This window comes from Panthera pardus, unplaced genomic scaffold, assembly GCF_024362965.1.
Source record: "Panthera pardus isolate Hobbes unplaced genomic scaffold, ASM2436296v1 HiC_scaffold_21, whole genome shotgun sequence".
Lineage (NCBI taxonomy): Eukaryota > Metazoa > Chordata > Mammalia > Carnivora > Felidae > Panthera > Panthera pardus.
This window is the reverse complement of record NW_026526777.1, coordinates 15,822,973-15,846,920: the sequence shown is the minus strand read 5'-3', so window position 1 is coordinate 15,846,920 and position 23,948 is coordinate 15,822,973. Positions and strand designations below refer to the sequence as shown.

The 23,948-nt window shown below is 37.7% G+C and overlaps 1 protein-coding gene across 3 annotated transcripts in view; it reads right to left on the bottom strand.

Moving 5' to 3' along the window:
• Nucleotides 1–23,948, bottom strand: part of USH2A (usherin) — a 739,062-nt gene that overhangs the window by 166,346 nt on the left and 548,768 nt on the right. For all 3 annotated transcript variants that reach the window (XM_019465619.2, XM_053908979.1, XM_053908980.1), the window contains exon 50: nucleotides 12,591–12,812. In XM_019465619.2, the coding sequence (XP_019321164.2) occupies nucleotides 12,591–12,812 (222 nt within the window). The remainder of the gene's footprint in view (nucleotides 1–12,590; nucleotides 12,813–23,948) is intronic.

Below are 23,948 nucleotides of genomic sequence, written 5' to 3'. Positions count from 1 at the left end.
TCAGACTCAGGCAGTTGGTGCAATGGCACAATACAAGGTAGCACTTCCTTACCAAGGTGATTTAAATGTGCAGTGAGGGGTCTTTCTTACCAAGAGCACTAGACGCTAATTAGGTAAAGAACACACAAGAACAAGTGTTCCAAAATCATTCAGCAGGGCCGAACTTCTCCCAAGCTCCATAGGAAAAAAAAGAATCCCGATTTCCGTCATGAGAATTACCGGCTCATTTTGTGATGATAACATCGTGTTGCAGAAAAAGGGCTAGTTAAACTACGGGGAGTCAGAGGAAAGCTCTAGAAATTCACCAGGGAGAAAAGGTCAGCGAAACGCTCTGGGATAAGAGGCTAGACAGAGTAAAGAGGTAGCACCATCCAAGTACTGGAGGCGCTGTGGGAAGAGTCTGGGAAGTTTTTGCCTGGCTTTATCTAGGGGACACGTCTGCTTCTTGGGCATCCAGTAAATCACTCTTTCATCATAAGATAGATTTGTTCAAAACGAGTTGCGCTTGCTCACTGATCAGGTGAGCAAGTTGGCCACTAGTTTTTGAGCAGCACTGAGTTCTAGACCCATCACTGGACATGGATAAGAGATTTGGGTCGGTGGCAGAAAGACCTCGCAAGGAGGGGTCATTGGTTGCCACTTGTTGATGAAAGACACGTGTGCCTTTCACACCAAATAGACTTTCTCCCACCAAATTCAGTTTGACTGCCTGTGTTCACATCATTTAGATCTTGCCATAGAAGAGATACAGCAGAAATTTAGACATAAAATCCTGAATAAATAAACAATACTCTAGAGTCAGATTAAGCCAGAAATTAAGGTGCCTACACTCCAGGTCACAGGGCTATTATATTAGAATTTATATCCAGTTATAAAGCAGCGCAGTGTGATGAATGATTTATTTTAATTAGAATTTTGTTTATTTATTATTAGTCCTGACTGATAACATAAAGAACCTCAACTTCAAAGTGCCCTGGGGTCCTGATTGTTTAATCTGGTCCTGTACAAACACCTACATTATGAAAGACACTCCTAATAATAGACCAGTGAGTTTTAAGTGCTTTTTATTTAAAAAAGAAAAAAATCATTGAAAGTAGACACTGGCTTGGTACACATCTTAAGAACGATGTTTAGCCACACGTGACTCCAAAGAACTTTCTCACTGATCTTTCCACTTCAAAAAAAATATCTCCTAATATTTTATTTATTTATCATTGTTTTAAATCTATTTATTTATTTTTGAGAGAGAGAAAGAGAGAGCCAGTGGGGGGAGGGGCAGCGAGAGAGAGGGAGAGGATCCCAAACAGACTCCGCACTGTCAGCACAGAGCCTGATGAGGGGCTCAAACTCGGTAAACGTGAGATTATCACCTGAGCTGAAACCAAGAGTCGGAGGCTTAACCAACTGAGCCACCCAGGTGCCCCTCTCCTAATATTTTAAAACTTTTATCAACGTACATCATTGAGCACCACCAAGTCTTAACATGCCATGTCTAAGTGTGGTAACTGTTCAAAATGATTGGTTTAAATAAAAGTAAAGTGTTTTCTTCAGTGCTTTATTAATAATATTAGTTGTTTTAACATTTCCAAGGAAAGGTTTTTTTTCACATAAATACACCCAGCAGAGCTATCACTGTAATCTGAGTCTTAGTTATGACAGGTAAAAATGACATGTGTATACACACACGTGAGTACACACAATAAAAAGAAAAATCTACACCTTCAAGTTTTATAATGTTCGGACATTTTTTTCTGCTGCTTTCTGATCAGACATTCAAATACAACCTTGGATTTTTTCACCGTCATTTTTTTCTCTAGCAGTTTTCTTAAAATAATTCATGTTTCTATTTTAAAGAGCAATCAAAATCTGAAAACTGGCCCTTTAGGGAGCAGAATACATTCTCCCCCTCTACTCCCAAGTTACTTTATGGTTTCACCATGCTTTAAGTATAAAATCAAAATGCAGACATTGACCTAATTCGAAACTCTAATCAGTCATCTGATCGCTCTGAGGGACTTTTGACAGGTCAACTAAAATTTTGATAATGAACTGTTTTTACACTAGAAAAAAAAAAGGCTGCTTTCTTTCACAAAGAGCTTCATCTTTGTTTCACTGAATTAAAATTTTCAGCCAAGATTCCACTCTCATAACAAGAAGTGACTCCCTTTCTAGTTTCTTTGGTAAACCATTACTTCTTTAATTATTATCAACCTTGTTCCAGTGTGATAAATTGCTAATTACTTAATACCCTAATCAGCGTTCATTCTTTGCACAGATAAACTGTGACAGTGCCATTAATTTAAATAGTAATTTCACTTAATGGCCAGAACGGCACACCAGATTTTTATGCAGCATTTTCTGAAGACTGCATCCATCACTGCAATATTCTGACATAAAGATGTCTGACGTGCACTAACTCACTTAGGGAGAGCAGATGTTGTGGAGCGGAGTTTGGTAGTAATTCCCATAGTGCATCACTTCAGCATGAATGAGCTGCAAATTCAGAGACAGACAATCTTCCGAAACGGCATTGCAATAACTTCTGACCCCTGCTTAATTTATCACATGCAGCACTTGACTTTTGAACTTTGACACATAGAATGCACAACTTTAAATGTGCCAAAAGGAAAACAAAACAGGTCGTGTATTATTGATGGATCGATCTATTCTTCCAGAGGCTGTTCATTACATTTGTACACAGGTGAAGATTCTCTGTGGACAGATGTTACTAAAGTGGTACAATACACATAGAGCTATTAGATATTTATTTTTAATATCAAACTGCATATTTCATCTTCCCGAGCAGCATATATATCCAATGGGAAGCTCCCATTTCATTGGATACAACTGAGAAAACAGTGAAGGAAAGAGTTGTTTACTCACAATGTTATGAGTGGTTTCAATAGGTTACTAACATTAATTTAATGGCCAGGACCGAAAAGGAAAGCATTTATAAACATATGGTCCTGAGGAATCTCTAAATTGTTAATTCTCTAAAACAGGTGCTTCATTTTTCTAAAATAAAAAAAGAACAAGAGTTATGAATCATGCTTTTGAGATCAAAATAGTACAGTAGTAAAATCAAAGTCTGGAATGTGACAGATTCAGGTACAACTCTGGGACTGATCATGGGGACCACATTTTAAACCAAGGGGTTATATATTAAGCCCACCAGAATGGAAAAAAAAAAGTTTCGTGATTAGTCATTGTTAGGACAAACTTACAAAATGGTGGCAGGATATGAAAGAAAAGACGTGCGTGCTTGTCTCCACCAGTAGATGGCTCTATGGCTGCCACCACAAAACAGAAATAAAGGGTAGAGCAAAAATTTCCCCAAATTGCTGAGCTATGTTTTAAAGTCTTTTATATTACACTTTCAAAATGTTTTTAATGTTTATTTATTTTTGAGAGAGACAGATAGAATGCGAGTGAGTTAGGGGCAGAGAAAGAGGGAGACACAGAATCCGAAGCAGGTTCCAGGCTCTGAGCTGTCAGCACAGAGCCTGACACAGGGCTCGAACTCACAAGCCGTGAGATCATGACCTGAGCCAAAGTCGGACGCTCAACCAACTGAGCCACCCAGGTGCCCCTCTACATTAAAAATTCATTATGGCACGTGGAAATCTTCCTGGAAAACATTCTTTGATACCACTCTTACATAATGGATTTCTGTGCTCTGTTGCCCTCTTTGCAAACTTTCTAAATACCATCTTACAAGACAAATAGCCACAGTCATTCATTCTGCGGAAGTCCTACTCTAGGACATGGAAACCCAGGATTCTCTTCCAAAGCACTTTCAACTCAGAGTCTCCTATCAAAGGCTGCATGGACAACATTTATAATAGAGATCAGGCAATATGTTCCAAAGGTATGTCATGAGCAGTTTCTCATGGCTAACTGAAAATCCTGTTCTCTTGGAATGATAGGGGGACTTTCATTTTCATCTCTCAATACTAAAAGATATGATCAAGTCCAATCCAAGATTAATGGCATAAATGATAAAGCCCTTTAAGCAAACACTAAGAATAAAAAGAGTAATAAAGAGGTTTCAAATACATCCAAAGAAAATGGTTAAGAATACATATCCACCGAAATGACGAGCATGACTTTCATCCCGAGATACCTGTATAACACTCCTACACAACTCATCTGCCCAGAGAGAGCAGTAAAAACATAAACGCTACCCCAGCACTTCTGTTCCAACAGCATCTGTTAATTCACTCCATTTATAAAATACATATTGACAAAGACAACTGAACTGGGACCAGGGAGATTTGATTTGGTGTGAGAAAGTCAATTCAATGTGATTTTGTTAAAGGGCTCCTGCAGGCAAATAAAAGAGTTTAAGTAATAAAGTACATAAAGAGATGTTTTACGAGCCAGCCTGGTCTTACGGCGGGCACACAATGCCAGGCAGTGAGAGAGGCCAGGCTTAGGAACAATATTGTGAGATCCAAACCCTCATGTAGCAGGTATGGTGTTGCTAGGTTGAGGAGAGAAAGGGCCATATGGATATTCTGGAAGGTCACTGAGGTCATAGTCATTAGGGGCGACAGGAGGGAGCGGCAGCAGAGAGAGGAAAAAGGCATGTGGAACGTGTCTATTTTAACTGAAACCTGCAGGAAGGTCAAGAGAATAAAAAGAGAGGCTTTTCCTTTTTAAAAGTGTCATTCCTCTGGTCCACCATGATTACCAGACTGGGCAGAATTGCACAATGTCATGGGAAACTCTTGAGCTAATCTTGATTTGCAGGAGTTGAGTAATGTCACAATTTGCTTAAGAAATATTTGACTAGCGTGGAAAATCATAGTGAAGTAAGGAGTGATTCTGAAATTTGGGCCCACGGATGGACTTCAAGGGTGTATGAAATTGCAGGCAAATTACTCTGTGTGTTTTATGTACCAGTATTTGAAGTGAGGTTTTGTAAAGATTTCTCAGGGAGCGTTTGACCCCAAAAGATTAGGCACCAGTTTCCTAGAATACAGTTACCTGTACTACATTTTATTTTTGGCAATAGTATTCTGACTTAGCTTTCCTTTTCCCTCATATTCATTTTGCCCCCAAATCGAATATATCTCCTTAAATCACAGTTCTTATCATCACGTTGACTCTTCCTTGATTACTAAATAATATTCAGATCCTTTTGCCTACTCAGACTTATCCCTCTCTACTTCCTTACACACGGTGCTATATTCACACTTTAGCTCAAGCTACACCCCTTAGCTGAAATGTCCATCTTCTGTCTACACATCTCAACATCTTGTTCATTGTTTGAGGTTCCAACCCAATGGCTTAGCTTTTTCCATCACCTTGACTGGAGTGAACTCTCAGTCTTAAGAATATGCTTGTGTCCATCCATCTCTTATGGACTGTGTTTAACCTTATTGGTACTTTCCTCCTTGATTAGATTATAAGTCCTTAAGGATAAAAATGGAATCTTAGCCAATTTTACACTCGCAGAGCACAGAGAATAATGTCTTGAGCATAGACACTACACAATACATTTTTATCGAATGAAGGAATATGGGAATTGACTTAAAAAAACAACAAATAAACAAAGATGCTAAAAGGAGACATTTTTGCTGTTATTTTAAAACTCTGACCCATTACAGAGTGGGCGAGCAACACTTTTGTACCCTGCCTTCCAACCTAGCACCCTTGTTTTGTCTTTTTTTTTTTTTAAGTTTATTTATTTTTGAGAGAAAGAGAGTCTGGACTTGTGCGAGCCAGGGAAGGACAAAGAGAGGGACGAGGGAGAATCCCAAGTAGGCTCCAAGCTGCCAGCAAGGAGCCCGCTGAGGGACTTGATCCCACCAACTGTGAGATCATGACCTGAGCTGAAATCAAGAGTTGGCTGCTCAAAAACTGGGCCACCCAGGCGCCCCACCTTGTTCTGTCTTTAAGGGGCCTATTTTTAACTACTCAACCAAAAGAAGAGGAGATACTCAGCTGGTTGATCATAGCACAGGACAACTAACTCATTGCCAGAATTTTCTAGTACACATGATTACCATGCCTTAAGGCAGAGGTTCGCAAAGTTTGGTCTCAAGATCTCTTTACACTTTTTTACAAATAATTAAAGACTCCAAATAGCTTTTGCTTATACAGGTTATATCTGTTGATAAATACTGGGCTGGAGTCGAAAACAACAACTTTTGAAATATGTATTTACTAATTAATTTAAAATAATAATAGGTAACATTTGAGAAGAATGATATGGTTTTTATTTTTGCAAGCCTCTCTAATGGCTGGCTTAATAAAGGGAACTAAATTCTCATACCTACTTCTGCATTCAGTTTGTTGTGATATCACACATGCAACCTCTGAAAAAGTCCACTGTACACACAGGAGAGAATGAAATTGAAAAAGGCATATAAGGGGCGCCTGGGTGACTCAGTCGGCCAAGCGTCCGACTTCGGCTCAGGTCATGATCTCGCGGTTCGCAAGTTCGAGCCCCGCATCGGGCTCTGTGCTGACAGCTTGGAGCCTGGAGCCTGCTTCTGTTTCTGTCTCTCTCTCTCTCTCTCTCTCTCTGTCCCTCCCTTGCTCACGCTGTCTCTCTCTGTCTCTCAAAAATAAATAAATGCAAAAAAAAAAAAAGACATATAATAGGTTAGTATTAGTATGAAGATCATTTTGATCTCACAGACCACCTGCAAAGGTGTTTCTGCAAAGGGTCAGACCCATAGAAGACCCATGTCATTCTTTTTTTTTTTTAATTTTTAATGTTTATTTATTTTTGAGACAGAGAGAGACAGAGTGAGAGCAGGGGATGGGAAGAGAGAGGGAGACACAGCTTCCCAGGCAGGCTCCAAGCTCTGAGCAGTCAGCATAGTGCCTGATACGGGGTTAGAACTCACAAACTGTCAGATCATGACCTGAGCTGAAGTCGGATGCTTAACAGACTGAGCCACCCAGGCACCCCCACGTCATTCTTTAAAAGTGACTGTCTCAGGGCCTAGCACTCATACATACTACCCTTTCTTATTCTTTTTTTCTTTTTAATTTTTTAATGTTAATTTTTTTTTAATTTTTTTTAATGTTTATTTATTTTTGAGACAGAGAGAGACAGAGCATGAATGGGGGAGGGTCAGAGAGAGGGAGACACAGAATCTGAAACAGGCTCCAGGCTCTGAGCTGTCAGCACAGAGCCCGCTGCGGGGCTCGAACTCACAGACCGCGAGATCATGACCTGAGCCGAAGTTGCCGCTTAACTGACTAAGCCACTCAGGCGCCCCAATGTTAATTTTTGAGAGAGAGACACAGAGCATGAGCGGGGGAGGGGCAGAGAGACAGAGAAGGAGACAGAATCTGAAGCAGGCTCCAGTCTCCGAGCTATCAGCACAGAGCCCAAAGCGGGGCTCGAACCCATGGACCGAGAGATCATAACTGGAGCCGATGTCGGATGCTTAACCTACTGAGCCACCCAGGTGCCTCATATTACTCTTTCTTCTAACTTTGGCAAACATGAGGTGTGCACTCAAAGGGCAGAGTGTATAAGGCCTCTTTTCTTTTCCAGTCGTCCAAAAAATGTTTGCAATTTGGTAGTTTATGATACTGACCTTGCTCATTAGACCTGACAAACAGTTTGGGTTGGAGGGTGTCCAGTGCTTCTCCAAATATCATAATGATCAAAGAAAGAGGTTAAGAGCATGGGCTCTGTAGCCATTTGGATGCTGCTAGAATCCCTTCTTAGCCACAGAGGCAAGAGATTCCAGAGGAAATCTCCCAGACCCCCTTGCACTTAGGTGTCAACAGATAGTGAGTTCCAGTTAGTGAAATGTTAACTTAAATTTTGCTATTCCTAGACCTGGCAATAAAAAATTCGCACACCCATTATTCCATGTTCTTTTTCTTTTTTGGTTGCAGGAATGGGTATAACCCCCAGGTGACCTTAGAAGCTACCTGTGGAAAGGCCAAAATACCTAGGGAAGAGAGGTAACCTGCAGATAGGTTCATATCCCAGTACTATTATATAAGAAAACTATAACCCCTATTGTATTTGAGACTTTGCAAATTTGGGGGTTTGTTTATAGCAGCAATTAATGCTACCTGAAATAATACAGCCACTTGGTAGCTATGTGATTTGGGGACAGTGTTTGTTGTTGTTTTTTGTTTTTGGGGGGTTTCTTTTGATAGGCATGGTTCAGGTATATCATTATTTGAACAAACCTGATTCTAATTATTTACCCAATATATATATATATAGTTGAAAAGACCCAAAACGTAATCTTTCTATAGCATATGGCATTAGTTTAGTATTATGTTCTATATTTCTTTTGTATGGGGGACAGTTTTTAACTTTTGTTAGAAGCACTTCAGTTTCCTCATATCTAAAATGGAGATAATAGGGGCGCCTGGGTGGCTCAGTTGGTTAAGCATCCAACCTTGGCTTAGGTCATAATTCTGCTGTTTGTGAGTTTGAGCCCTGCGTCGGACTCTGTGCTGACAGCTTGGAGCCTGGAGCCTGCTTCAGATTCTGTCTCCCTTTCTCTCTGCCCCTTCCCTGCTCATGGTTTCTCTCTCTCTCAAAAAAATAAATGTTAAAAAAAATTTAAATGGAGATAATAATAGTCCTTACCTCATAGGGTTGTTGCGAGCTTTAAGCATGTTATAAATGTGTGGGTATATTATGAAGTACACAGAATTCAGTTTGGCAAATAGTGAACACAGACTGTTGTTTATTTTTTGTCTTGTTTTGTATTTTGTCTCCTGTTCATTGTGTACATCTTTTAGCCAATAATCAGTGTCTAGGAGACACCTGAGTGGGCTGAATTCCTTGGGTGTACTTTACTTATCTTTCGAATGCTAACTTCTTAAGGTTACGATTCAGGGGGAAATTTTCTGAAAGGATTATGTTTCTACACTGAACTCTTGTGTATCATATGATTTAATGCATCATTTATTTGTAAAGATCTTAGAAAGTTAGTTTTTGTTATTGTTTCTTGGTTTTACCTGGCAAAGTCACCTTTCTTATTACCTTATAGTGCAGATACAGGTGTCTGTGCGGTATGTTGGAGGTAATCCTTAAATTTCTGGGGTCAATGGAAGTGTCCTAATTGAAGTCCAATTCTGTTGTATGTAGGGCAACAATCCATCATCACTATTTTCTGGACAGTTGATGGAGATCAACAAAATGACACGGTACTATCAAACAGTCTGAGTATATGTTAAAGTCTTCCTCCATATATGTCTCACTGGAGAATGCATAGAGGGGTGCCTGGGTGGCTCAGTCAGCTAAGCATCCGACTCTTGATTTCAGCTCAGGTCACGATCTAACAGTTTGTGGGTTTCAGCCCCACACCAGGCTGCATGCTGACAGCACAGAGCATGCTTGGGATTCTCTCTTCCTTTCTCTCTGTCCCTCTCCCACCCACCAATTCATGTGTGTGCACTCTCTCTGTCAGAATAAACACTAAAAATTAACAACAACAAAAAGAATGTACAGCACGGGTATAGTGTGGATCCAGGTGGGTGATTTATAACTGCATAGAATAGTAAATGCCTTGGGAACACACTTAATGGTTGTCCAAAGATAAAATAAAAAACTAGAAATCAGGCATTTTTTGTCTGAAAGAAGGAGAACAATCTTTCCCATACTGGGAGTACTGAAATTCAGTTGTGAATAATTTAATCAAGCATTTCTCATTTATTTAAGGGCTATGAAAATATTGGAAGTCTATTATTCTTGTTAAGATACAAGATTCAGGTACCCCCAGGATTGATACTTTTTAAATTTTTTGATTGATTAGTTTTGTTCTTCAAGTGTTCTTCTTAATAATTATCTTCAGAACTTTTACACAGAAGTAAGAGACTCTTAAATTCAGAGAACAAACAGGGTTGTTGGAGGGGTGTTGGGTGGGAGAATGGGCTAATTGATGATGGGCATTAAGGAGGGCACTTGTTGGGATGTGCACTGGGTGTTGTATGTGAGTGATGAATCACTAAATTCTGCTCCTGAAACCATTGTTACACTATATGTTAACTGACTTGGATTTAAATAAAATTTAAAAAAGGAAGAAAATGTGTATAAAAATATATATAATATATACAATGGTATATAACAATAACACTATACTAATTTCAACAATTATTACTGATATTGTGGATAACTTTTTGATGTTTTTTTTTAAAGAAGAAATTATCGAAAAACAAGAAATTCATAGTTCATCTGCATCAAGATCTAATGGTGTCCTGAAATTATGCCCGGAGAAAGGCCGGAGTTCTCAACCCTTGCTAGTTGTATGGGCGGATTTACCCTGAAGCTAATGAGCTTGAACTTCAGGGCCGTTTTCTGACAAGAGCCCCTTCTAGGAAAAGCATGGTTATATATTTTTATAAAATTAGCAAATGTATAATCTTTAACTACAATTTTTCATGGCCTCTGTCTCTTGCTCCTTTAACTTGCCTTGTATCTTATGTATCCTTGTATTGACTAAAATAGGAGAGTGACTGGGGCGCCTGGGTGGCTCAGTCGGTTGAGCGTCCGACTTTGGCTCAGGTCACGATGTCGCGGTCCGTGAGTTCGAGCCCCACGTCAGGCTCTAGGCTGATGGCTCAGAGCCTGGAGCCTGCTTCCGATTCTGTGTCTCGCTCTCTCTCTGCCCCTCCCCTGTTCATGCTCTGTCTCTCTCTGTCTCAAAAATAAATAAACGTTAAAAAAAAATTTATAAAAAAAAAATAAAAATAAAATAGGAGAGTGACCGTGTACATTTTTGAAATCTAAGTAAGGGGAAGTTGAGTTGGGGCAATATTTCGTTTGGGTTCAGTAGCTATGTTTATGATTTTTGTCAACTCTATAAAAAAGTCATTAGGCCTTGAATATGCCATTTTAACTTCAATTTGGAAAGATAAGAAATGTGAGAAATTACAGACTCCTAATTTGGATGCATATAAGGGGAAGCTTTAAAGAAAGAGAAAGATCAGACAGAAAAATTAATGGCATATGAAACAAAAGCTGTAAAACTGACCAATAGAATCAACTGAAATATTGTGACATCAAGAGAATTATAACAAAATAAATTTTAGATTATAACAAAAGTAGTAAACTATTAAAAGAAGCTGATGGATCTTAGATTGAAGTATAAATTATTACAAATTATGAAGAGAGGTAACTCATAAAAAAATTATACTTCGGCTGATGCATAGGTAAAATAGTTATAGCTCAAATTCAGTCATAAAATGATAGCCATGAAAAACTGGTATGATGTTGTCAATTCAACAAATATTTAACACATGTCATTGCAAATTACTTTAAAATAAGAAAACTCAGGGCACTTGGGTGGCTCAGTCAATTAAGTATCCAACTCTTGATTTCAGCTCAGGTCATGATCTCACAGATTCATGAGATCAAGCCCCCCGCTTTGGGTCACTGTCAGTGGAGCGTGTTTGGGATTCTCTCTCTTCCTCTCTCTCTACCTCTCCCCTGCTCACATGCTCTCTCTCTTTTCTCAACATAAATAAATAATCTTTAAAAAATAAAATAAATAAATAAATAAATAATAAATAAAATAAGATAAGAAAACTTAAAATGCCCTTAAATCTTAGAGAGATCCTTGGTAAATGTTTCTCTAAATTTGACAATAATCTAAGAACTTACATAATATTATAATAATAAACTTTGAAGCTTAAAACCACTTTTCTAAATTTCAATAATTAAAACGTATTTTGATTAGGAAAGAATGAATTATCTTTCTATGCTTCTCATTGATAAATGGCACAAAGTCATTGTCCCATGAAGAGGTGATCAAGGGTATAAGTTAAACATGTCAGGGGGAAAAAAGAGGGATGTGAGAAGTTATATAATCCAAACATGCTGTTTTTATGTTAGTGGCATTTGCTAGATTTTATTTTTTAAATTTGTAATTTTCATAATTTATTTTCCCCTTCTAAATAAATATTATTTTTATATTTTAATCATGTGTTCATCATTTTATTTTCTTTCCTTAAAGAGGACCCCCCAAATTATATAACTTTCAGGCACCCAAAAATTCATTATGGAATCTTGAACAAGTGACTAATTTCTGTGCCTCAGCTTCCTCATTTTTAAAATGTAGACAATAATAGAACCTATCTAGTAAGATTGTTATAAAGATTAATTGAAAAAAAAAAAGGATTGAGTTAGTAATGCATAAAACATTGGGCATAGTACCTGGTTGATAGTAAGCACTCAATCAGTGATAATGATTGCTATTAAAATTAGTGTTAATTTCATAGCTACCAAAGAATAAGGGAGCAAAAGAACTGACATATCATCAATAATAATTTTGTATACTGTTAGCATTGCTAGGAAATATTCTCTTGATCCAGAACCAGTGCATGCATTCACGTGTGTTTTTGTGTTTGTTTTTGTTTATGGTGGATATGACACTTCTCAACAGGAAAGAGCTTTGATCCATTTTCATGAAATGCATCCACGAACATAAAAAAAGGTGAGATTACATTTTCATTTGTTGTAGAATATATACTTAAATGTATTAGACATAATTCACATGAGCTTTAATTACTTATTTGCTTTGTATCTAGGGCAATTTCCCGACCTGTGTTTCTCAGAATCTCCACCGATTGAAAAGTAGACAAGGGCTCCTTACCTGGAAGGCGACTGTACACCTTGCCTTCTTCTTCTCCACCACAGCATTCTAAGTCTTTGTTCACAATCTGTCCGCCACAGCACTGCTGGCCATGGCCATCCCGAAGCCTCCCAGCACAGCAAATCTGGTTTCCTGAGGTGGAGTAAGGCATTCGGCCACAGCAGGAGTCGCCGATGCCAGTGGAAACCCGATTGTGCTGTTCATCTGGACAACATACTTCACCTGTCAATTTAGGACAATAACAATCATTGCAGGAGTTAAAAGAAATATGCTTTGACTCACAGGGAAATTTTATCACAATCATCTTGCAGATGCCAACTGGTTGACAGAATTACTAGAAAGAATGCTGTCATTTTGGAGTTACAAAATTTCAAAACAATTTAAAAATTTTCAATTAAAGACGTATAAACATGGGTCTGCTCACATACACACATGGTAACTTAGAGGCAATGCTATGTTACCTATTTTCTCCCTCACCCCTAGTAAATGAACACAGTAGGTCTGGCAACATTGTAAGTGGTATTACAAAAAAGTTTGCCTACAAATACTTTTCTATCTAATTAGTGTAATTTTTTTTTGAAAGTGGAGTGGATTCAGAAATTAACATAAAATTGGTATTGCCTACATTATAATTTCTTTAACCAAATTTTATTTATTTAAGCAAACAAAATACTTCTGATGTGAAGCTCAGTTAAATGAGAGGAGGTAAAAATATTCTGTATCAAGTCAGCACATTAATACTTTTCTGGGCTATGACAGACACTGAATTTCACTAATGTAGCTGTACTTACATTCCCCCTTTACATGATATTCTGGGAAACTTGAAACAAGAATAAAATAACCTTTTGCCTGGTGCTTTGGGATCAGAGTTTAAATTTTATAAATATCAATAGGCAGCATTTTTTTCTTTTTTTTCCTTTTTTTTTTCTTTTTTTGATATGAAGATGCTTCTAAAAGACAGGAAAACTCCAAAAGACAAAAAAAAATTAAATTTATTCTTTTAAGGATAGCTTAGAAAGGACTACCGACTTGGTGGATCTAAAATTCAAACTGTACTTCTCTCTATCTCATGACCCAACTCTCAGTCGACCTCCTCAGTTGACCTCCTTTATGAACCCTTGAACCTTCACTCTCTCCTTCCTCTTGCCTTACTCCTCTTCTTTTTCCTGCACCTTCAACAGACCCTCTTCCTTCTCTTCCACTTCCCCTTTTAAAACATATCTTTATCCCTGGACAATATCTCTTCATGTTATCCTGCGATCTGTGGTCTGTGAGTATATACACCAGCCTGGCAGGTCTTTTAGTTCTAAGCCTTGGATGGTCCAGATAAGATTTAAATAATCTAGTTAATGACTTACCAAGCCTTCTTAAAAGGAAGGCTCAAGTTCACTGAAGAATTTAGGATTGCCTTAGGAATTTATAGTCCTGGACTCCCTTATCAATTAGTTTATCTATGTGTGAAGTCAAGATATGCCAAAACTTTGTTAGTAAAAGCAAGACGATTTGCTTACCAAAATGATATTAAAAATGTGGGACAATATTTAAGTATGGATAGATATATAAAGAACAAAAAAAACCCAGATACTCTAGCAGGTATCCTTGAAGTCTTTCTTGTCCATATTCATTGGTCAAAAATCCATCCTACCAGATGAAATGGACAAATTACTAGAAACATATAACCTAAAAGACGAATTATGAAAAAATAGAAATTCTGAATAGATGTATAACTAGTAACAAGATTGAAGCAAAGTCCAAACCTCCCAACAGAGAACAATTCTGGATCAATGGCTTCACTGGTGAAATTTACCAAACATTTAAAGAATTAGTATTAATCCTTCTCAAGGCACCTGGGTAACTCAGTGGGTTGGGTTAACTGTCTGACTCTTGATTTAGGCTCAGGTCATGATCTCACGGTTTGTGGGATCAAGCCCTGAGTCGGGCTCCACACTGACAGCACAAAGCCTGCTTGGGATTCTCTCTTTCCCTCTCTCTCTGCCTCTCTCCTCACACATGCTCTCTCTCTCTCTCAAATAAATAAACGTTTAAAAAATTCTAATCTTTCTCAAACTCTTCTAAAAAACTGAAGAGGAATACTTTTTAACAAAATTTATGAGGCCAGGTTTACCCTGATATTAGACAGACACTTCAAGAAAAAAACAAAGCAAAAACTACAGACCAATATCCCTTATGAAAATTGATGTAAAACTTCTCAACAAAATGCTAGTGAACTGAATTCAAGAGCACATTTAAATGATTATACCACATTACCAAGTGGGATTTATTCCTGGGAAGCATGAAAAGATGATTCAACATATGAAAGTCAATCAATATGATATACTATTTCAACAGAATGGAGAAAAAAAAATACATGATTACCTCAAATGATGTAGACAAAGCATTTGACAAAATCCAACACCATTCTAGTATAAAAACATTCAACCAACTAGGAATAGAAGGAAACTACCTCAACATAACAAAGGATGTGTATGAAAAACCCACAACTAACATTATAATCAGCAGTGAAAGCTTTTCTTCTAAGATCGGGAAGAAGATGAGGCTGTCAGTTTTTGCTACTTCTATTCAACATAATATTGAAATAGATAGCCAGCCAGAGCAGTTAGGCAGGACAAAGAAATGAAGGACAGCCCAGTTGAAATGGCCTAAGAAAAATTATCTCTGTTCACAGACTATATAACCTCATATGTAAAAAAAAACCCTAGAGATTCCACCAAAATCCTGTTAAAACTAATAAAAGAATTCAGCAAAGTTGCAGAATACAAAACCAATATGTAAAAATTAGTCGTGTTTCTATACACTAAGAATCAACAATCTGAAAAGGAAATTTTTTTAAAAGCAATTCCATTTAACATAGTATATAAAAAAACCCACTTAATAATAAGCTTAACCAAGGAAGTGGAAGACTTACACACTGAGAAGTACAAAAAACTGATGAAAGAAGTTAAAGAAGACATAAAGAAATAAGACATCCCATGTTCATGAATCAAAAGACAATATTGTTAAGACATCAATACTACCCCAAATGATCTATAGAGTCAATGCAATCTGTATCTAAATCCCAACAATATTTTTTGCAGAAGTAGAAAATATATCCTAAAATTGCAATGGAATCTCAAGGGATCCTAAATAGCCAAAACAATCTTGAAAAAGAACAGAGTTGGAAGGTCTCATATTTCCTGATTTCAAAACTTACTACAAAGATGCAATCAATACCACAAAGATACAGTTAACAATCAAACAGTGTGGTCCTGGTACAAAGATAGACAGATAGACCGATGGAAAAGAATAGACAGCCCAGAGATAAAACCTTACAAAATGACCAAATAATTTTCAACAAGGGTGCCAAGACCATTTAATGAGGAAAGGACCATCTTTTCAACAAACACTGCTGGGAAAAGTAAATATCCACGTGCAACAGAATGAAGTTGAACACTTACCTTATACATACACCATATACAAACATCAACTCAATGTGGTCAAAGGCCTAAATGTAAAAGCTAAAACTATAAAATTCTTAGAAGAAACATAGGTGGAAAGCTTCACGACATTGGATTTGCAATAACTCTTGAATGTGAGATCCAAAGTACAAGGCAACCAAAGAAAAGTAGATGAATTGCACTTCATAAAAACTTAAAAGTGTTATGCATCAAAAGACACTATCAACTGAGTCAAAAGGCAACCCATGGGAGAAGACACTTGTAAATCATATAAATAATAAGAGACTAATATCCAAAAAGTCTAAAGAACTGCCACTTAACAACAAAAACACAAACAACCCAATCAAAAAAAAATGTCTAAAGCACTCTTATAGACATTTCTCCAAAGAAGATATTCAGATGACCAGTAATCATATGGAAAGATGTTGAATATTATTAATTATTAGGTAAATGCATATCAAAATCACTATCAGATATTACTTCATACCCAGAAGAACAGCTATTATAAACAAACAAACAAAAACCCACAGAAAATAATATGCTAGTGAGGAATTTGAGAAATTAGAACCCTTGCACATAATAAACTTGCACATTGCTGTTGGGAATATAAAGATATTTTTTTAAATGTTTATTTATTTTTGAGAGAGAGAGAGGAAGATAGAATGCCAGCATGGGAGGGGCTGGGAGAGAGGGAGACACAGAATCTGAAGCAGGCCCCAGGCTCCAAGCTGTCAGCACAGAGCCTGATGCGGGCTCAAACTGACAAACCATGAGATCATGACCTGAGCTGAATGAAGTCAGACACTTAACCGACTGAGCCGACTAGGTGTCCTATTGTTGGGAATATAATATGGTGTAGCTTCTGTGAAAAACATTCCAGCAATTCCTCAAAAAAGGACACACAGAATTTCCATATGATCCAGGAATACCACTTGTGGGTAGAAAGCTAAAAAAAATAATCATAATGGAAAGCAGAGACTCAAACAGATATTTGTACACCAATGTTCATAGCAGTATTATTCACAATAGCCATAAAGTGGGAACAACCCAAATATTCATCAACAGGTGAACGGATAAACAAAATGTGGTGGATACATACTATGGAATGTTACTCAGCCTGAAAAGGAATATGATTCTGACATATGCTACAACACAGATGAACCTTGGAAACATTACAGTAAGTGAAAGAACCAATCACAAAATGGCAAATATTATATGATTCTACTTATATGAAATACCTAGAGAAGTCAAATTCATAGAGATGGAAAACAGAATGGTGGTTGTGAGGGGCTGGAGGTAAAGGACAATGGGGAGTGAATGTTCAATGGGTACAGAGTTTCAGTTTAGGAAGATAAAAATATTCTGGAAACAGTACTGGTCCTGACTGCACAACTACGTAAATGTATTCAGCGCTATTAAACTGTGCACCTAAAACTTGTTAAAATGATAAATTTTGTTATGTCTCCTGTAATGCCCCTGATTTCGAATCTGAGAGACCACCAAGGAGCCGATACCGATGCAAACGCACAAGGGTTTATTTGCAAGCTCGAGCTTGGGCCCAAGTATACCCGACACAGCGGAGCAGGGACTTGGACCCCTAGGTTAAGAGGCGTAGCAGTTTTATAGGGGCCAGTGGCCAATGAGATTGTAACACACACAGAAAGTTGCATAGTCATGTCAGTCCACACGCAGGTGGCCAATTGAATTACAATTTACCCTATAGTAATTGTTTGAACTAGCCTATCACTCTGGTCAGAATTGGCGCACAAGTTTGGCGGGCAAAAGGCGGGGTTTACATTCTTTGGTGGTTAGGGGTTCCGCATTCTATATGAGCCGGTTTCCAGTAAGGGTGTGCTCAGCGGCTTGACTAGGGTGGGGGAGTGTCTTAAGCAATAAGTAGGTCATGTGGGGGTTATACATGACATGGTGGGTATAGCACAAAATGGAGTTAGTCTTGCTCTGCTTGTCCAGGGGTAGGGGATTTTTGTTCAATTCCTTGGGTCCCACACTCCTTTACCACAATAAAAAAGTCCAGTTCCATAAACAGGGGAAACATAATTCCATGCCTGGCTTCAACAGACCACTTAGCTACCACCAGGAATACTCTGGCCTCAAGAGAAATCAAGACTTCATAATTTCTCAGAAAACAGAAGATAGGTTAGTAGACTGTGCCTTCTCTAAATCATAAGAGCTTGGTGAGCATTTGGAAGATACTTTGGCTCAGAAAAAAAAAAAGGAAAAAATAGATCAGATTAAGAGCTTTTCAGATTAAGCAATTAGATAAAGCAAAAACAAGGACACATCTATGTCTAGTCTACAAAAAGACAACTGTCATTATTATAAGAAAAAGGGCCATTGGAAGAACATTTGCTCTACTTTAGCTAGAAAGATAGACCCAAAAAAGGAAAAAGACAAAACACTGATAAAACAACCCCTGTCTGTGAGAGTAGCTGCTCTGGTCAATTTATAACTGCCTTTAACACAAAAAACAGAACTTTTCATGCAGTTATAGAAATAGAAGTTTTCATATGTAATTAATATTGGGGCTACATGATCTACCATAAATTCTACTATATTTCTTTTTTTAAATAATTTTTTAAAATATTTACTCATTCTTGAGAAGGAGAGAGTGTGAGCAGGGGAGGAGCAAGGAGAGAGAGGGAAAGGCAGAATCTGAATCAGGCACCAGGCTCTGAGCTGTCAGCACAGAGCCCAACGTGGGGCTCGAACCCAGAGACCACAAGATCATGACCTGAGCCTAAGTCAGATGCTTAGCTGACTGAGCCACCCAGGCTCCCCATCTATATTTCTATCATTCCTTCCTAGGAATAAGAGATAGAAATTTCAAATGCCTTTCAGACTCTGTCTTTGTCTTTGTCTTCTCTGTAATCGACACACTTTTTTGTTACTTAGTAATTCTACTCTGGTGCATCTGATGGGAGGAGATCTACCTTGTAAATGGGATGCCAGTATTAAATGTGGACCCAGAAACCTCTTAATGGAACTCCCAGAAGAATCCCCAGCCTGTAATTTGATGATGGCACAGATTGATTATCTAATACCTGATGCCTTCATGATCCACATTTCATATCTTGAATCTGTCTTCAAGAGCCTGTGGGTCAAGGAGTATTTAGATATGGGATTCATAGAGGAGGCTAAACCCTTAAAGGTCTTTATAAATCTGGCTATGTCCTTCTTGAAACTGGCTAAAAATCCACTAAAAAAATTGCTGTTGAAGAAAATCAGGTCCATTGTATCCACATACCTTCAGAAAAGACTTGTTATTCCCCATAGTAACTCTTATAATATCCTATTTGTTCCATCAAAAAGATAAATGACTGTATACCATTTTGTCCAAGATTTTAGGGTCATTAACAAGATTGTGCCTCCTCACTTCCTGTGGTTCCCAACCTAATACTATCCTCTCTTTAATCCCTGAGACAGTTGCTTAATTTAGAGTAATAGAAGTATTCTCAACAGTTTTTCATTTACTCTTGCACTCAGACTTTTAATTCACTTGGGATAGCTATGCCCCAAGAGTTTATAGAAATGCCACTTTAATTCTCACAATTATTTAACCTTAACCTTAGTGTGGTAAGCAGAATATGACCTCCCAAAGATGTCCATGTACTAATCTCTGGAACCTGTGACTGTGTTATGTTGTATGGCAGAAGGGGACTAAAGTAGCAGATGGAATTAAGTTTGATAATGCTATGTTAGAAAGGTTTGAATGGCCACTGTAAGCCTGGAAGATGGAAGGAGGCCACTAGGCAAGGAATGTGGGCAGCCTCTGGAAGGTGGAAAAGGTAAGAAGAAGGATTCTCTCTCCTAGAAGGGAAGGCAGCCTGGCTGACATTGATTTTCACCCAGTGAGACCCATTTGGAGCTTCTGACCTTGAGAAATGTCAGATATATAAAACTGTGTTGGTTTAAGCCACTAAGTTTCTAGTAATTTGTTACAGTTGCCCCAAGAAGCTAACATACTGAAGATACTGGATTTCCTCATTAAAACTCCACTCTCACACAATGTGTGGTTCACCTTCTGTTATGTTCCCCAGAAAGCTTGACAAATTGATTCTCCGTGTTTGTTGACAGTAGTAGCACACAAAGGACACAGTTTCCAAGCTCCATTTTTTCAGAACAAAGCAGAGTTTCTAGGGTCTAGAGTTTAGACTGTGATGTCATGAAAAATGGGAAGTTTCTTTCTCTTTAAAGGTTGGAAGCTATTTGTGACTTGCCCAGTCAATTGCTAAAACTCAGCTTAGATAAAGGATTGCTTGGTCCCTTAGAATCAACAAGAATCAATGAGGATCTTTGGTCTCATAGGATCTCAATGTCCATTAGACATTTGATTCCTAGCTTTTATGAACTGGCTACCCTTTAATAGGATGTGATGAAAGTGGACACACTTGAGTCTTTGCTCTAGAGTAATTCCTAAGAGACTATCTTCTGTCGCCTAAAGGATTCCTGTTAACCCCATTTAGTCTTATGCTCCCCAATTGCTATCAACTTTTCCTTCTATTTGCACATGAAAGCTTTGGGGGTTCTAATTCAGGAGCTCAGTGGAAATCAGAGATATTGGGCTCCCAGTAATATTACTTAGTTTAAGTAACTTAATGAAGGTCTAACAACTAATAAGTGAAACAGATGAGATGTGAAACCAGGCAGTTTGACTCCAAAGCCCATCATTCTTATCTACTAATTACTCAGCATCAAACCAGCAAAACCCTATACAGAATTTTGTTCTTTCATTAAAATATGATCATAGACAATATTCCCTGAAATAAGGAGTCTAGTCTCTGGGACATTTTTGCTTGCTTTCTTTTATTACGGATTTTCAATGTAATTTTAATGGAGATGAATTTCCTTTCTTTCTGTTCTACCAATATACCAGAAAAATATATTAAGTTACATGTATGCAGTCATCACATTATTATATAACACAATATCTCTAATGATTCAATCTAACTTAAAACAATTTTTAATGTTTATTTATTTTTGAAAGAGAGAGAGAGACACAGGTGAGCTGGGGAGGGGCAGAGAGAAAAGGAGACACAGAATCCAAAGCAGGCTCCAGGCTCTGAGCTGTCAGCACAGGGTCCAATGTGGGGCTCAAGCTCATGAGCCATGAGATCATGACTTGAGCTGAAGTCCAACACAACCGACTGAGCCACCCAGGCACTCCAATCTAATTTCAATCATGCAAATTTCAATCTTGACTAATGGGGTGACTTGGTCTTGTTTCTACGTCTTACTTTTCTTATTTATAAAATGGAAATTGAATTCTAAGGCATACTACTTAAACATTTTTTTATTTAAAAAAATCATACGTTGAAAATTGACCTTTTTGGGGACACATAGCTCTATGAATTTTAACACAGAAATACAATTAGGATACAAATGAACTTCAACTCCCCCCAAAACTCTGTACTATTCTTTCACAGTCACACTCTCCTCCCACCCATCAGCCTTGGCAACCACTGATTTGCTCCCCTTCGCTAGAGATTGTCTTTTCATTTGGGTAGGCCATACGAATGTACTCTTACAATAAGTAACTTTTTGAAATTGGCTTTTTTCACTCATCATAGTATCTTTTTATTACTAGTAATAGATCATAGATCATATCTATTTATTACTAGTTTGTTCCTTTTAATTGCTGGGCAGTCTTCCTTTGTGTGGATATACCACTGTTTGTTCATTTACCCACTGAGGGACATTTGAGTGGTTTCTGGTTTTTGGCAATTATGCGTAGAGCTGCTATAAACATTTGTGAGCAGGTCTTTGTGTAAACATAAGTTTTCATTTCTCTAGGGAAAATACAGAGTGGGCCAAGGCATAATCAGGTTTCTCTCAAAATATGAATTCCTAGAATGCAAGGGGCAGTTGGTTTAGTTGATAGTCTTTGAAAGGATCCTATAACATGGTATTTATAAGCAGAAGAAAATTCTAAATTTTTAATGATGAATCTACTAGAGGCCAATGAAGGAGGAATGAGCCTACAGTGACTAGTAAAGTCACTGTACTTGTTATATTCCTTTGGGTAAAAGGACTTTCAAATTTGGTCTTGAATGTGGTTGCCCCTATTTCTTAAATCTCCTTAGCCAGAGAGCAGTCTCTTCTTGACAAACTTTCTTTAACATAATGTGTCACATGGGCCAGGGGCAGCACCAGTTAATTAAATATCACTTAGGACAACAGTGGGCTTAGAAAAAACGTATCGTCCACATCTATCTATCTATCTATCTATCTATCTATCTTGGGGAAAACTAACATTTTTTAAAGCCAGTTTGAGGATAACAAATATTAATTGGTTTAAATATTTTAGCTACATTTCCTCGAATCCCTCAGAATCTTACTTAGTTACTGACAGAAGAAAAAGGTTTTATAAAAAGAGATGTGGATTATATCAATGAGAAGCAAAACTGATTTTTTTTCCCTCAAAAAAGGTCTATTAGACAAAAGATACAAGGATCAGTCACCTTCTCATTAACCTCTCAAAATGAATCTATTTCACGACAGGCTTAAAAATGTTTTCTCTCTAAAAGCTACCAGTCTTAACAGTTAATTGTTATTCTTATCAAAGAATGACCCACATTAACATTTAGCTTGAGGTCATTAGCATATTTATAAAAAAAAGAGGAGGGGAATAAGCATTCTTTCCTCCGCCACGCTTTGTTACTGGGTGCTGTGAAGGCAAGTTGTGAGAAAAAAAAATGAAGTAAATATTATTAACCAATATTTCAGACTTATCTGTAAATATCAAAATGCCTGTACCCATCTCAGCCTTGAAGTGACAGAGTACTGATTGAATTTTAATTGCATTTAGATACAAGATGGCTTGGGGTCACTATGCTTTCTTTCTTGATGTAAACAGTGTTAAAGTAGTTAACAGAGACCATTGGCTGAGCATAGAGGTTACAATATAATCTCTTCATTTGGGTACATTGAGATGAATGATTTCGGCAAAACACTCTCTTTGATTATTCCATGAGATTGGATTTTTTTTTCCCTTGATACCATGGTAGGCATTCTAATACTGTGAAAAATGAACTAGTTAAAAGGAGTCCAAAGTGGGCCATGCTCAACAGTTTGGAAGATATTAAAATGTTTGAGGTTTGAGTGAGCATGTGGCATATGTGCATGTCATATACAGATCATGAAGGTTTTAAAAACTCTGTGTCAAGGGGAGTGTAGGTAGCTCAGTCAGTTGCACGTCCAAATTTGGTCCAGATCATGATCTCACAGTTCGTGGGTTCTAGCCCTGTGTGGGGCTGTGCTGACAGTTAGGAGCCTGGAGCCCGGGTCAGGTTCTGTGTCTCCCTCTCTCGCTGTCCCTCCCCCGCTCACGCTCTGTGTCTCTCTCAAAAATAAATAAACATTAAAAAAAATTTTAAAACTCCTGTTTCAAAAGTTACTTACCGAAAAGTTGTGAATAATGTCAATAAATGGCTTAGTTCATTTTTTAGGGAGAAAAGAGTTAAATTTTATTTTATTTTTTTAAAAAGATCATTTTCTTAGTTTGAAATCTGACACGTTGTTAGGATTGAAAAGGTGACAGGCAAATCTCCTAAGAGTTAATAGCTGTGATGGGTGCAACCAATTATTTTTCATCAAGTCAAAGGGACAGAGAATATTTTCTCAGAGTGTAAACAGTTAATTACAAATCATAACATCAAAGATTTTAATGTGACTTAGAAATAAAAACACCATTATCTAACTCTCTGCTAGAATTAGAGGAAAGCCTGTGTGATCCATTGGTCTGAGCAACAGGAAGAAAACAACAGAACATGCCCATCTCATCTATTTAATTATATTTTTCAGGGCAACTTTTTGCCTGGGAGGGAAGACAGGAAATGTAGTTGACAACTCCCCAAGTGCAAACTATTTTGAGAGAGTAACACAT